Source organism: Trichosurus vulpecula, chromosome 8, assembly GCF_011100635.1.
Source record: "Trichosurus vulpecula isolate mTriVul1 chromosome 8, mTriVul1.pri, whole genome shotgun sequence".
Taxonomy (NCBI): Eukaryota; Metazoa; Chordata; class Mammalia; order Diprotodontia; family Phalangeridae; genus Trichosurus; species Trichosurus vulpecula.
In genome coordinates, this window is record NC_050580.1 from 158,374,022 (window position 1) to 158,388,178 (window position 14,157).

General features: G+C 37.3%; 1 protein-coding gene across 1 annotated transcript in view; it reads left to right on the forward strand.

The window, feature by feature from the left end:
• Window positions 1-14,157, forward strand: part of THSD4 (thrombospondin type 1 domain containing 4) — a 338,894-nt gene that overhangs the window by 287,751 nt on the left and 36,986 nt on the right. The window contains exon 8 of the mRNA XM_036736984.1: window positions 2,337-2,510. Within this exon, the coding sequence (XP_036592879.1) occupies window positions 2,337-2,510 (174 nt within the window). The remainder of the gene's footprint in view (window positions 1-2,336; window positions 2,511-14,157) is intronic.

A 14,157-nucleotide genomic window follows, 5' to 3' on the forward strand; every position in this document is an offset into this window, starting at 1 on the left:
TAGAGGCATCATGGCGTAATAGTACAGCATTGAACTGGGAGTCAGGCAGACCTGGGTTTGACTCCTGCATCAGTAAATTACTATCCGCAACTGACTGGGAAATTCATTTGATGTCTCTGGCTCTCATTTTCCTCACCTGTAAAATGAAGTGGGTTGGACTTGACCACCTCTAAGCTCTAAACTCATGATACTGTGGTCCATTCATTTCATTCAAAGATACATAGATGTCTGCATTTTCCATAGTAAACTAGGGATTTAGAGGAGTACCCTTGAAATAAACTTCAGTAGTGGGATGTGCCCTATACATGCCAATGGGGAAAGGAGAGAATGACTCCTCAGAGGGAATCTGCTTGGCTAAAACAACGAAGAGAGAATAAGATTAGGAAAGGGAAGGCGGGAATAGAAAAGCCAGTGAGTCAAAGGAAAAGAGTACGGGAAAAATGGAAACAGAAGTAAAATGTAGGAAAAAGTAGGCAAACTTCCATACTCTGTAAATCTGTTCCATCCATGTTGTTCTCACCTAGGCTTGTACCAGAGATCACACTAGTGCTTTGAAATCTCCATGCTTGTCTCCACTGCCCTTGCACTCAGGGACTTTTCAAATAGTCATTTGATCTTTCCCCCTGGAGTAATAATTTACGCCAAGCTAAATAGAAAATAATGCAAATCTTATTTATTTTTACTTCTGTCTAGCAGGAGGCAGGATAGTTAAAATGCTTGCAGGCTAGTATCTATTTTGCATTTATTTGCAAGTCTGCTTTAAAGTCTGCAAAGGACTCAAAAATTTCAAAGTAGATGCGAAAGAGGCCAAGATGTTATCCTGATACTGGGTGAACTTTGAAAGCCCAACACAAACCTCAGCCCTTATGAAATCCAAAGAGTAGGAAAATATTCCTGTGGGACGGAAGAACTACCCCCTCTCCCACCCCGCCCAATTGATTATGGGATAAGGGAGCACACTTGGGTCAAATAGCAGATTTAGGGAAATTAGGAAGCTGTGAGCTGTGCCTGGGATCTGAAAATTCTGCAGACAAATCACCTTCTAATCTGTTCTCTCATATCTAAGACCAACCTGGAAGTTAAGGTTGGGTTTGCATGAACAAGTCTGGTTGCCTCTTGAGGCTTCCATTTCCTCATGTAAAGTGAGAGAATTGAACTAAGTGATCTTTGAGGTCTCAGCTAACATTCTGTTGACTTTTTCTCCCCGGGAAGTCCCAGGTCATATAATATTCAAAACACGGGACTAACAACATTTTTACTGCCAAATGGCAAAGCTCAGAATAATCAAAATACCTTCCCCATGCCTGATCCTCCCAATCTTTATACAAATGGCATCTTCCCAGCTGTTAAGTATTTGGTCTGTAATAATAGAACAGACTATGGCTAGTAGACATAGAGACGCTAGGTTGGTAAGAGGGGCATTGAAAATAGGGCATTGGAGGGAGGTTTTCATGGGCAAAACTGCTAGGATCATGGGGATCATTGATTTAGAGCTGGAAGAGACTTTCAGTCATTTTTTAGTTGCATCTGCCTCTTTGTGACCCCATTTGGGTTTTCTTGGCAGAGATATTAAAAGAGTTTACCAATGACTTCTCTAGTTCATTTTACAGATGAGGAAACTGAGGCAGAGTTAAGTGACTTGCCCAGGGTCACACAGCTAGTAAGTGTCTGAGTCCAGATTTGAACTCAGGAAGATGAGTCTTCCTGACTCCAGGCTTGGCGCTCTGTCTACTGTGCCCCCTAACTGCCCATAAAAAAACTTTAGAAGTCATCTAAACCAACCCTTCATTTTAAAAATGGGGACCTGGGGTCATAGAGGTTAAATGACTTGAACCCAGGACCTCTGACTCCAAATCCAGCATTCTTTCTGCTAAACTACGCTACCTCTCTGCCTCACCAGACTCTCCAAAGGGAATACTTCATGAATACAGGAGCTGTCTCCACTTATGCTGTGGTTAACAAAGGACAGAGTATCCTTTTCTGAAATTCTGTCTGGAAATGATAACTTGAACCTAACACAACAATTCATGAGTCTTTCAAAAGGCAGGATGGAGGGCAGAGTGAATAGAGTGATGGACTCGGCAGTCAGGAAGACCAGAGTTCATATCCTACTTCTAACATGTGTAAGCCGTGTGACTATGGACAAGTCACTTCCCCTTTCAGTAAGAGATTCATAATGCCTGCAGCGCCCATCTCTCAGGGCCACAAGGCTCAAATGAAATAACATAGATAAAGTGCTTTAAAAACTTTAACATATTATGTATCTGTTGTTATCCTTTTTCTCTGTCATAAATAAAGCCTGATATTCCACTGACCTAAAGGATATTTCCTTTTAGTGTTCGGTACCTTGTGGTGTGGGACAAAGGACTCGAGATGTGAAGTGTGTCAGCAACATTGGGGATGTTGTCGATGATGAAGAATGTAACATGAAGCTCCGGCCAAATGATATTGAAAACTGTGATATGGGGCCCTGTGCAAAGAGCTGGTTCCTGACAGAGTGGAGTGAAAGGGTAAGACTCAGTGGAGTAGTGCTTGTTTTATGAGTACAAGCCATGCTGCTGTGAAGCTCCCCCACCATCACCACCCCCAATCCCTGTATAAATATACACAATATATACCATTGAAGGGAGCAATGAAAAAGCTGTAATATCAGACCCAGCCTTTAGCTACCTGTCTGAATTGCATAAGCAGAGATTGCAACCATCTCTTACCCCTAAAGAGAAGGATGCTTTTAAGGCAATGGACATCCTAATGGAAGAATGGGCAGTATTCCAATGGACGAGAGAGCAATCCACATGAAAGAAATGACATGAGTAAAGACACAGAGATAGAAAAGTACACGGTATGTTTAGGAAATGATTCGGTTAGAGCATAAAGTATAGGGAAGTAATGGGAGATAATCTTATTAGTTTTCATTTTCTGAGTGTAACTCGTTTTATTCTTTGTAAAACAATCTCATCGGGGCCATTTGTCTCTGAACATATTGGTTTTGGCCTCCTTGTTCATTATCTGCAGATGTCCAGTTCATGTGGTTTGCTCCCAGCTTCCAAATCATTAGTCATGTAAATGTGGATCCGTGAGGTGGCCCCTGGGGCACCGGTGTGACTTATAAGGAGCCAAGCCTCAAGCTAGAGAGAGCAAATGGAATATACCCAGGCAATGGGGATAACTGGTCTCCTGCAAACCTAGGAATAGGACTTGACTCTAACCTAAGCACTCTTGGTCCGTGCCCCTAATTCTAACTATGTATTAAAAAATCAGTATTGTTTTTAGCTGTGACCTACAGTCATGAAGTCGTTTCTGCTTTTCTAAGGGGCAGGATATCCAAGAGATATTGTTGTGTCGGAATTTGAAAACAAAATTACTGAGTAACCACAGTGGTCAATGTGGACAAATCTGGGGCCACCTCTAATTGAAGAAAGTTATACTCATTGGATCACAGACTTAGAGCTAGAAGATACCTTAGAGGTCATGTGGTCCATTCCCCTCATTTTACACATGGAGAACCAAGAAAGGTTCAGAACTTTGCTTGAGTCACACAGACTATAAGTGACAGAACCAGGATTCAAACTAAGTCTCTGACTCCAAGTTTGGTGTTCATCATAGTTTGATTGTCAAGTCCTGTAGGTGAGGCACAAGTCAATCATTCAGTGATTAAAGGGTTACATTAGACTCAGAATGCCTTTGGTACTTAGAAGGACCACTATGTAAATAAGTTAGTGTACCATGGCCCACACCATTTCATATTTTCATTATTTTCAATGGTATAATTCTGCCTGAAAAGTTATTCAAGATTCATCCTACTTGTGCTAAAGCTATTTTTCCTTTAATGATAACATATGAATCCCCCTCCCCCTTTGAAGTAAATTTGCTTTCATTATGATATGTTTCCTTGCTAGATCAAACACTTAATTTGAAATCCTTATTTAGAGCCAGGCATGGATGCATTTATCTCCCCCTTCGTTGAAGGAGATATTTTTGTAATTAGTAAATTTTTTTCTTCCTTAAAAAGGTTTTTCAGCCATGAAAGTTGAAAGCTGAAAAAAACAAATTATGTTTCTTTTTTCCCTCTAAATTGTAAATGAATTAGTTATTTCCAAACATTCACTGTTACTTCTGTCAAAATTGGTTTGCTTCCTTTTGTTCTGAAAAATCTATTATTCTTTCCTTAACATATTAAGGATTAGAATCTTGAGTCACCACAATAGACCATATGCTCTAAATAACTTAGCCAAAATGGTCAGGGACTTCAATATTTTGTAGTTAAATCAGTTTTGCGATTAATCAATGGTTGACTCATTTATACAGTGAAACTTTTCTTAATAAAGGAAACCTTTCTGTAGGATCTAAGAACCTGAATCAGGGCCTTTCCTTTAGGGGGGTATACATTTATATTGCTTGATGTTGTTAATCCTTGCTTCAGAGACCCACATGACATGAAGGACCAAATACTATATAAAGGGATTTTGTCAACATCTTGGCTTATAACTTCTAACTAGGAAACACATATATGGTACCCCCTCAGTATACGAAGACCAACTCCCCGCCAGTAAGTGCAGAGTTGACATTTGCAGAAGAAAGTTGTATTAAAAGGAGGAAAATAAAACAGGGCTACCTTACTGGACAACTATTAGCCCCAAAGATGTATAACTTAAAGCCAATCAAGCAATAAACATTTTTAAGCATCTGCTGTCTGCCAGACACTGAGCTAACAACTAGGAGTACAAAGAAAGTCAAAAGACATTGCCTGTTTTTAATGAGCTCAAAGTCTAATGGGAGAGACAACATGGAAACAGCCATGTTCAAACAAGCTACATCCAGGATAAATGAGGGCTCATCTAATATACATGGTTTTTGTTTGTTTTGCTTTGTTTTGTTCAGTCTCTACCAATTACCAGCCCCACTCATCACCATGCCTGCCTTCTGGGGAAAACATTTATTTTTCCCCAGGCCCTCAAAGGGGAGAGAGCGAGCACAGGAAAGTGAAAAGATTCCAACACACCTCATATATCCCAGAAGAAATTTTTAAAAATACAATGTTTTATTAACCACAACTCTTCAATCCAATTTCAAAGTTATCAGTCACCTGATGATTAAGTGGGGTAAATCTAAAGAGGGAAATAAAAATCTCCCCTAAATGACAGGTAGAAACAAGACATTAGAAATCTGAGAGAAATAATGGATATTTCAAAAAAATGAAGTTTCTATTAGAGGAGTAGGTAAGAAACATAGAAGTATTTCTAAAAAAATCAATGGAGCAATTGGAAGGAACTAAAGTTTAGAGGGGAAGTAATCAATTTATCAACCTGAAATTGCAAAATAAACTTAGATGAAAATGACATGATATTAGATTAATTAGATATGATATTTGTTGTCACTGAAAATACAGTTAGAATTAGGGAACTAAAAAAAAAAGAATTAGGGAACTCTCATGGAACCTTATTCATCTCTCTCATGTGTACTTACAGTGGTATTTTGTGTTGTAGTTATGTGTGAACATTTTTTACCTTTCCCTACTGACTCTTCTAAGGACCAAGCCTTGTTTATCCCAGTATTCCCCTAGAACCTAAGATAGTAATAAAAGTGTTTGAATGAATGAATGTTCCCTAGAGGCTACTCAGGGCCTTTGAGTACTGTGTAGATCCTCTTGAGCTCAGCATTTTAGCTAGCTTCCATCAAATAACAGCAGGGCCTAGGACCAGCGTAAGCTTTACAAATTGCTTTTCCCCTCAGGCACAGCCAGTTGTATCTCAAAGCATACACTTCTATGCTTAGGTATGCATTTTTTCTCTCTATTAGAATATCCACAAAATGATGCAGTGTTGAGAATGTACAAACAAAGAGAGAGATACCACAAAAAAAGATGTAAATAAATTACAAACAGGCCAACCCCACATGGTATTCCCCTGACCTATTTGGAATTACAAACTCACCCTGAACTTTGTTCACCCAGCAGTTTCCTATGTAATTGACTGAATCTCTTTCCCTATCTCTATAAATACAGGGATGCCCTACTTGACTGCATTAATCAGTTCTCTGAAAATACAATATTAAAGGGAACAACTTTAAAGAGGCGAATTAGTGACATGGGAGCAAAATTATAAATAGACAATGTGCCAAATGACATTACAGCAAGATTTAGAGCAAGATTTTGAAATTTTATGATGGTAGTTCATTACAATTTATAAACATAATTTAAAATGATGACTGAGGCAACCTTATAGGAGGCATGCCTGTTTCTCGTTATAAAAAATGTCTTCTGTTATATCAAGAGAAGAAAAAGGTGATAAAAACTTACTTAAGTTTCAAAATATGGGACACAAAATTAAATTTAAAGGAGAACTATTGTATGTTTACAGTCCTCCTGGGATCAATTCAACTATGTTAGCATATAAATAAAGCTGGAATAAAAAAGACAAGCCATTTCCAGACTGTTATTTATGAATTAACTATTATTCCCCCAAAGCCTCCAATGTCTGTGCTGCTTAATCCTGGAGATTTAACTCATAATCAAATCATATCTCAGCAGCTGATACGGCTTAAATATGTTTGGTCACTACTTCCAGATATTTGTCAAGGGTATTCACCAAAATCAGCACTCCCATTAGTAAGCCGGGGTTGCTTTCCGTGTCCTTCTAATATAGATCTCATGTGTACTATTGAATTATATTTTGTAATGTGGAAAGATATTACTATCAACAGATCATAGACTTTGTAATTTCATCAGTATGTGGGTACTCCCTTCTCTCCACTAGCAGATTGCTAAACTCCTTCATTCCTTAGCTAATTGGGAAAAAATTATTAATTGATTCTGGTTGTCCAATTTGTAATGGAATTGTTACTCCCTATTGATTGGTGGGATCTTCCCTCTCTGGAACAAACAATATGCTGAATATTGAATTTCCTTTTTCCATTTCACCCTTGATATTTTGGTCATTACTGCTTGTCTTCCACATAGTGCCTATGTATCCTGAGTAAAAGTATCCTCTTTTAACCCTAAAACAACCAACTAATCATAAGCATTCTGTCTTCTGATTCAATATGGTTGTATAGTTAGCAAGCATGCTTCATTCTCTACTTCAGATACAACCATTAGGATCCCACATCCTTATCAAAAAATCATTTCCATTAAATTAATTTTTTACCTCTAGTAAAGCTCTCCCCCCTGTTGTTGCATGGAGGTATATCTGGCTTCTGGACGGCAACCAATCCAGAAAGTCTTGGAACACAGGCCCAGGCACTAGATGTCAATTGTGCGGTATTGGGGGGCGGGAAACAGCTTAACTAACTGCAACCAGAAAACATTGATAATTTTTTCTTGTTTAGCCCAAGAATGTAGGACTTTAGCCATATGCCAATGGAAAGAAGGGAATACCCACACATTGATGAAATCACCAAGTCTATAGTATGTTGATTGTAATATCATCATACATACAAAATGTCATTCAATCTTTTTTTTTAACGTGACCTGTGGTTTATATGCCTTAACTTTATAACTCATGCCCTAGCTGGTCAGTATGACTTCAGTGCTCATTACAGACTTAAACTTATTTGGAAACTTCAGCCGTTTTCATCATTTGGCCAGTCTTTCCTGTCAGGCAGCTTCTATCACCTCGCTCAATCCAACAGAAACCAATTTAGTTTGTGCTTATTTGTTCCATTGTATTATAATGAATAAAATCAATTTAAAATCTCTGAGTTATTTGATAACTGGAGTAAGTTGCTAAGGATTTGCTAAGAAAAATTAGTTAACTGAAACTGACAATTCAATTATCTCACTTTGAACAGAGAGCTTAGCACTATCTTAGGATTAAAAAAAATTACTAGGAGGGTCCTGCTCTATTATTCTCTAGAAAATAAAGTGGAAAATACATCTTTCTAGTTGGTTCAAGTGTTTTTACATCTCTGTAACAAGATACTAACTGCTGGTTGTGTATTTGATGAGCACATAAGTCAAGGTTAGAAGAAAACTGCCAAAGGGCAGAGTTCATGGATAGGGAATGAAAAAGAGAGTGTGAGAGAGAGAGCAAAGAAATGCTGAAATGAGACAGAATCTCGATGGACTCAGGAAGCAGCCAAGAAGAATATTTCCAAAGGGAAATAAGTAATCTAATAATTGGGATATAAACTATTAGGGTCTTTGAAGCCTCAAACTAGAGAAGCATGTACAAGCTGCCTAGGTGTGGCAAGCAGGGGAGTGAAGAGACGGAGACTGAGACAAAGTTAGGCAGCTTAATGAAAAGAGCTTTCTTTGAGGATATCTTCAACTATTTCTTCACAGAGGTGAGAAAACATGGGAAACAGTAATATTTCATTACTTTCATATACAACAATTTGGTTAGCCATTCCCCAGTGGGAGGACAGCCACTTAGTTTCCAGTTTTTGCCTACCACAAAAAGATCTCTTATAAATATTTTTGTATATGTAGTTCCCTTTCCTCTGTCTTTGATTTCTTGGATGTATAAGCCTAGTAGTGGTATAGTTGGATCAAAGGGTACGCACAGTTTGAGGACTCTCTGGGCATTGTTCCATATTAAATAATCCTTGCCCTGTTTCTTTTCTATGAGTCACCTAGGCTCTGCCATGTCCACTGGAGTATAGCACACTCAGTCTAGTCAAATGCATCTTAAAACAATAACAACAACCACCCTAAATTCTGAGACTATCGTAGGCTAACAATAATTACACACAGTAGTGACATTGCTGGGTCAAAGGATATGTACAGTTCTACAGCCCTTTGGGCATAGTTCGAAATTGTTTTTTAGAATGGTTGGACTAGTTCACAATTCTACCAATAATTCATTAGTGTTCCTATTTTCTCTCATCCCCTCCAGCATTTGTAGTACCTCAGAGTTGTTTTAATTTGTACTTTTCTTATCAATAGTGATTTAGAATGGGTTTTTTCATATAACTATAGAGAGCTTTAATTACTTCTTCTGGAATTGCCTGTTAATATCCTTTGACCATATATCAATTGGGGAATGGATCTTATTTTTATAAATTTAACTCAATTCCCCATATGTTTGAGAAATAAGGCCTTTATCAGAGAAACTTGCTATAAAAATTTTTATATTACTTCTCCAACTATCTTTCCAGCATATCTGTATTTATTCCTGAATGTCCAAGCCTGTGTTTTATCAGTATAGGAGGTTATCAGAGAATATCTACCAGATAGATGGATGGATGAATGTGTGTTCAGATTGTCTGAACCAGACCAATATTAAAGTATAAACAGACACATTTAGAAATTTGATTTCATGCTCTTCAATGCACATATGCATGTATAGTTGGTTCAGATATATGGTTTCATTGGTAGGAAACTCCCAGTATGAAAACTCCCTCCACTGTTGCAGATTAGCAATTCCCATGTAATATATAAGAGTTTCTTGAAGCACTGATGGTTTATGTGACTATTCCATGGCCACTCCTTGCTAGTTCATGTGTTAGAAACACAACTCAAACCTAGATCTTCCTGAGTCCAAGGCTGGTCCTCTGTCCACTATACCATCCAGTCTCTCAAGTTGTGGGGTTTTTAAATTACATTTGATATATCATCAAAAAACTACTTATTGGTGAACTCTTGGGAATGAAAGTTAAGAACTTATGAGCCCCTATAAAATGCTAGCTATAAAATGACAGCTACCCCTACAGAAAAGCTGGCCTACATTATTTATAATTTATTTTTCATGTATCCCTGTTTCACCTTCCAGGGATCTGACTGGTCTAAGAATATGCAGGAGGACTCTGAGTCAGGGGGGAACCAGCACTAAGGCAAAAGGTTTCCAGGTTCAAGTTTGTTGTGAAAGGTCCTCTGTGGTTAATGTAATGAAAACATGATCTGACCACACTCAGGAGATGAATGTTTGCATGCTTTCTCCTTGGCGCTAACCGGGTTATTTGATACTGTAGCTCAGGCCTGACATCGTAATTTCAGATAGGTCCATGAAGGACACGTAGAAGATTTCATGGAGATCTCCAGCTTGCCTTGGGAAGAAAAAAGGAATTAAATTAGATATTCAAATGGAAATTACCTGGAAAGAACTATTTGCAGGATAAAATCTTTCACTGAAAGTGTCTTCATGATTACATGGTATCTTGGGATGTAATGCGATGCAGCTTCAGGACAAACCCTTAACTTTCCAGACTGAGGTATGATTATTTGGATTTTTAAATATGAGATAGGTCACCATTTGTAGGAGGAAGGAAATTACTTTAATTCCTATAGTCTGGCAGCCTGAGTTAATTGGGATTTGATCTACCTTACCATCCTTTAGGATAATTTAGATATCTTACTGTTCAGAGCTGGAAGAGGCAGCCGACAATCCAAGCCAAAAACACTTTTAGCCTGAAATATTCATATAATTGGAGCAAAATGATTTCTTTTTGTTTAAATTATCTGATTCACTGGCTTCATTCTGCAATTGACTCAACTTAGAACACTGGTGCACATTTGGTGAGGACCTTCAAGTTTGAAAAGCACTCTTCTGCCTGACATGCAGGTAACACAATTCTTGTCCTCCTCGTTTTACAGATGAAGGATTGAAGTTATTTTCCCAGGGTCATACAAAAACTAGTACAGGAACTGAAGTCTTCTGACTGTAACATCAGTGTTCTTTTTACTACATTTATTGTAGGATCATAGATTTAAAGCTAGAAGGGACCTTAGAGACAATTGAGTCCAAATTCCTTACTTTTACAAATGAGGAAACTGAGGCACAGAGAGGTTAAGTCACTTGTCCAGGGTCACATAGCTCCTTCTTTGTATGGCTGTGCAGGAGAGTCTAGGTGAGTGAAGGCATTAATTATTTACTCTCAGGAAGTTTTTTGTTTCATTTTGGTTTTTTTTCTGTTTTCATAAAGATAGCCGCCTGACAAACAACTTCACGTGAGATTACCCAAAAGCCAAACTAGTGATGATTTAGTCTCTCGTGAATTTATGTCGATTTTAAACATGCAACCTATTGACAACCAGGACATTAACTTGCTATGTGTGATTATTGGTAACCTCTCTGGGCTTCATTTCTTCAAATGAAAAATCAAAGGGTTGGACAAAATGACCTCTGAGTTCCCTTCAAGCTTTATATCTCTCATCCCATGGCCTTATCTATTTGTGCTGAATTTAAATAAGCAACTTATAGCCAACTCAACGAAGAAGAGGAGGAGGAGGAGGGATAGAAGGAGTAGGAGGAAGAGAGGTAGAAGGAGGAAGAGGAGGGGTAGAAGGAGGAGGAGGAGGGATAGAAAGTCAAAAATATGTTACAGAACAGTTCTAACTTGACACTGGTAGAAGGAGTTTCCTTACTGGAAGCTTCCTTCCCCCTACCCCCACCTCTGCTAAAAAAAAAATGCTAACTAAAATGGAGTTACTTGGATACAGCTGTTTTTGCATCATGTTGTCAGACTCTTGTTCAGTCTTTTCAGTCACATCTGACTCTAAATCCATTTGGACTTTTCTTGGCAAAAATACTGGTGTGCTTTGCCATTTCCTTCTCCAGCTCATTTTACAGATGAGGAAACTGAGGCAAACAGGATTGAGTGACTTGCCCAGGGTGACATAGCTAGTAAGTGTCTGTGGTTAAATTTCGACTCAAGTGCTCCTGACTCCAGGACCATCAATCTATCCACTACACCATCTAGCTGCCCTTCTGTTGGAGAATGATTTTTCAAAAATTTAATAATCTACAATACCAAAGGAAAAATTATAAAATACTGCATATGTGATACAAATATGTATTACAATTAAAAGGTATACATTGTTCAAAAGTATTTTTCATGAAGGGAGATAATGTACAGAAACCTACACTCCTGGGGAAGGAAGCATGGTAGAGAGTATTTGGGTAAAATTGAAAGGAGATAGAAATAGTAGTGGTGGTATTTAGGGAATGTGCTATAGATGACTATGAAAATGGGTATGGATAATGCTATCTCAACTCAGACTATAAAACCTTACCCCTAAATCAAACAAGTCAGGTAAATCACAATAGTAATACTGGAGAGAGTGTGGGGTATTCAACTATCCTGATATCCTTTGAAAAAGAGAAGTATCTGATAGCTTTTCAACTTGCCTTACTCATAAATTGTCTTCTCAGAAAGCAAAAAAAAAAACAGCGAGTAGAACAGCTATATTTATATATTTATATTTAATTCTGCTAATTATAATATAAATATATTTAAATTTTATATAAATAAAATAATAGAAATATATTATAAATAATATAAATATTTAATTTGTTATATTTAATTCTGATCAATGGAGAAGAACTAGTTAGTAGTATGGAAGTAACAGGAATTTTGGGGGAAAGTGTTCAAGTGTTTTGCAATTCAAATGATCAAGCAAAAAGAACACTGGATATCCTCAAACCAGCGCCCAAGACTTTAGAGTTCAGATATCACAGAGCTACATTTCTATGACCTGAAATTTTAAACATGAAGTTAATTTATGAAAGATGGGAAATTACAAAAAAATGCAATTATGACTCTATTGTCATGAAAAAGCCTAATCAGAAAGAAAAAGAGAAGGCATCCAAAAGAAATGAATGTGATTGCAATCTCTGGTGAGATAGGCTTTTAAAAGAATGTACAAAAGATGGAAGAAACAGCATCTAATGAAGAACAAATGTAATAGAAAATCACAAATATGTAAGAATAGTATTAATAAGGCTGCGATATACTGTCACTTTGAAGATATATAACTTTCACTCATTCTCTATGACTCTGTAAGTCCAAAGATCATAAGTTCTCATTACCATTAAGTGATATTCCTATCTTTGGTAGCCCTTATGAGAGAAGTGTTTTCCTTTAGAAAAAGTTACAGAATTTTGAGCAATAGAGCAAATCAAGTCCTGTTCTTAACCAGATCAAGTCCTCTATATGAGGACTTCCATATGAATGAATCGAATCTAATTATAACCTTAATAATATATTAATAATAAAAACAATAATAATGCATGATAGATTAGTAATTAATATAATCTAATAAGCAAATACATATTCATTTCAAAAAGTGACTCATATGTTCGATGTATTACTATTTTTGTAACTAGTACTTAATGTAGAATGACATATACAACAATAAAACCCTACCAATTATAGTGCTTCCTCTGACCAAGTCATGGGATGTTCATTCCAAATTGTATTATGACTTACAGTGGCCAATTTCTGTAGACTAGGCTTTCACAGAGTCAACCATCTGAGGTGTCTGCTCCATCATCTTGATATTTGCTAAACCTTGCAACTAGCCCTGCAAATGTGCTTTTAAAAAGTTTTATTGAGGCTCTTTTTAAAAAATTCCTCACCGCCCTGACTCTTCCCCCTTATCTCCACCAACCCCTGCTTCAATAGACCCTACCCTCACAATAAATAAGTACAATAAAGAAAAACTCATTGAAGCATTGACCATGCTTGAAAAGAGGTTGAGAGATTTACTCAAGATCCCTCATGTTTGTGGCAAAGCCTATATTAGAATAATCACATCCTTGGACTCTTAACCTGCTTTCCAAATCAATTTTTCAATTTTTTTTAAAGACAGCTTAAGCAACAATACCCTCAAAATGCTTCTATATACAGCTCAGTGGATGGAGACAACTGGACCTGGAGCCAAGAAAACTCAAATATAAATCATGTTTCAGTCATGTAGGAGGTATATGACCCTGGGCAAGTCACTTAACTGTCTGCCTCAGTTTCCTCATCTGTAAAATTGGACTAACAATAGCAATTATATCTCAGGGTTGTTGGAGGGATAATATGAGATAATATTTTTAAAGTGCTTTGCAAACTTTCAAGCGCTATAAACCTTCAAGAGATAAATGCTAGCAATTACCATTAGCTAAATTTTTCCCCATAAAAACATTTCACAAGTTGATCAAGTTTGAATATAGAGTAGCTGTAGGTAGGCTTCTACCTCATAGAGAAGCTTATGAATTGATTCAACAAACCTTTATTGAACAATTAATAAGGGGTAGGCAATGTAGGTGATACAAAAACATGTAAGGGACATTCCCTCCTCTCAAGGAACACGCTCTCTAATTGGTAGATAGAGTAAAATTGCTGTCAGAACTCTCCAACTTCCTTCTCTTTCTTATTTCCATCGAAGTCATCTTGAGTAGAATGTTTTTCCTAGGCCGCTAACTCTTCTTGTCATTTGCAACCCCTAGTCAT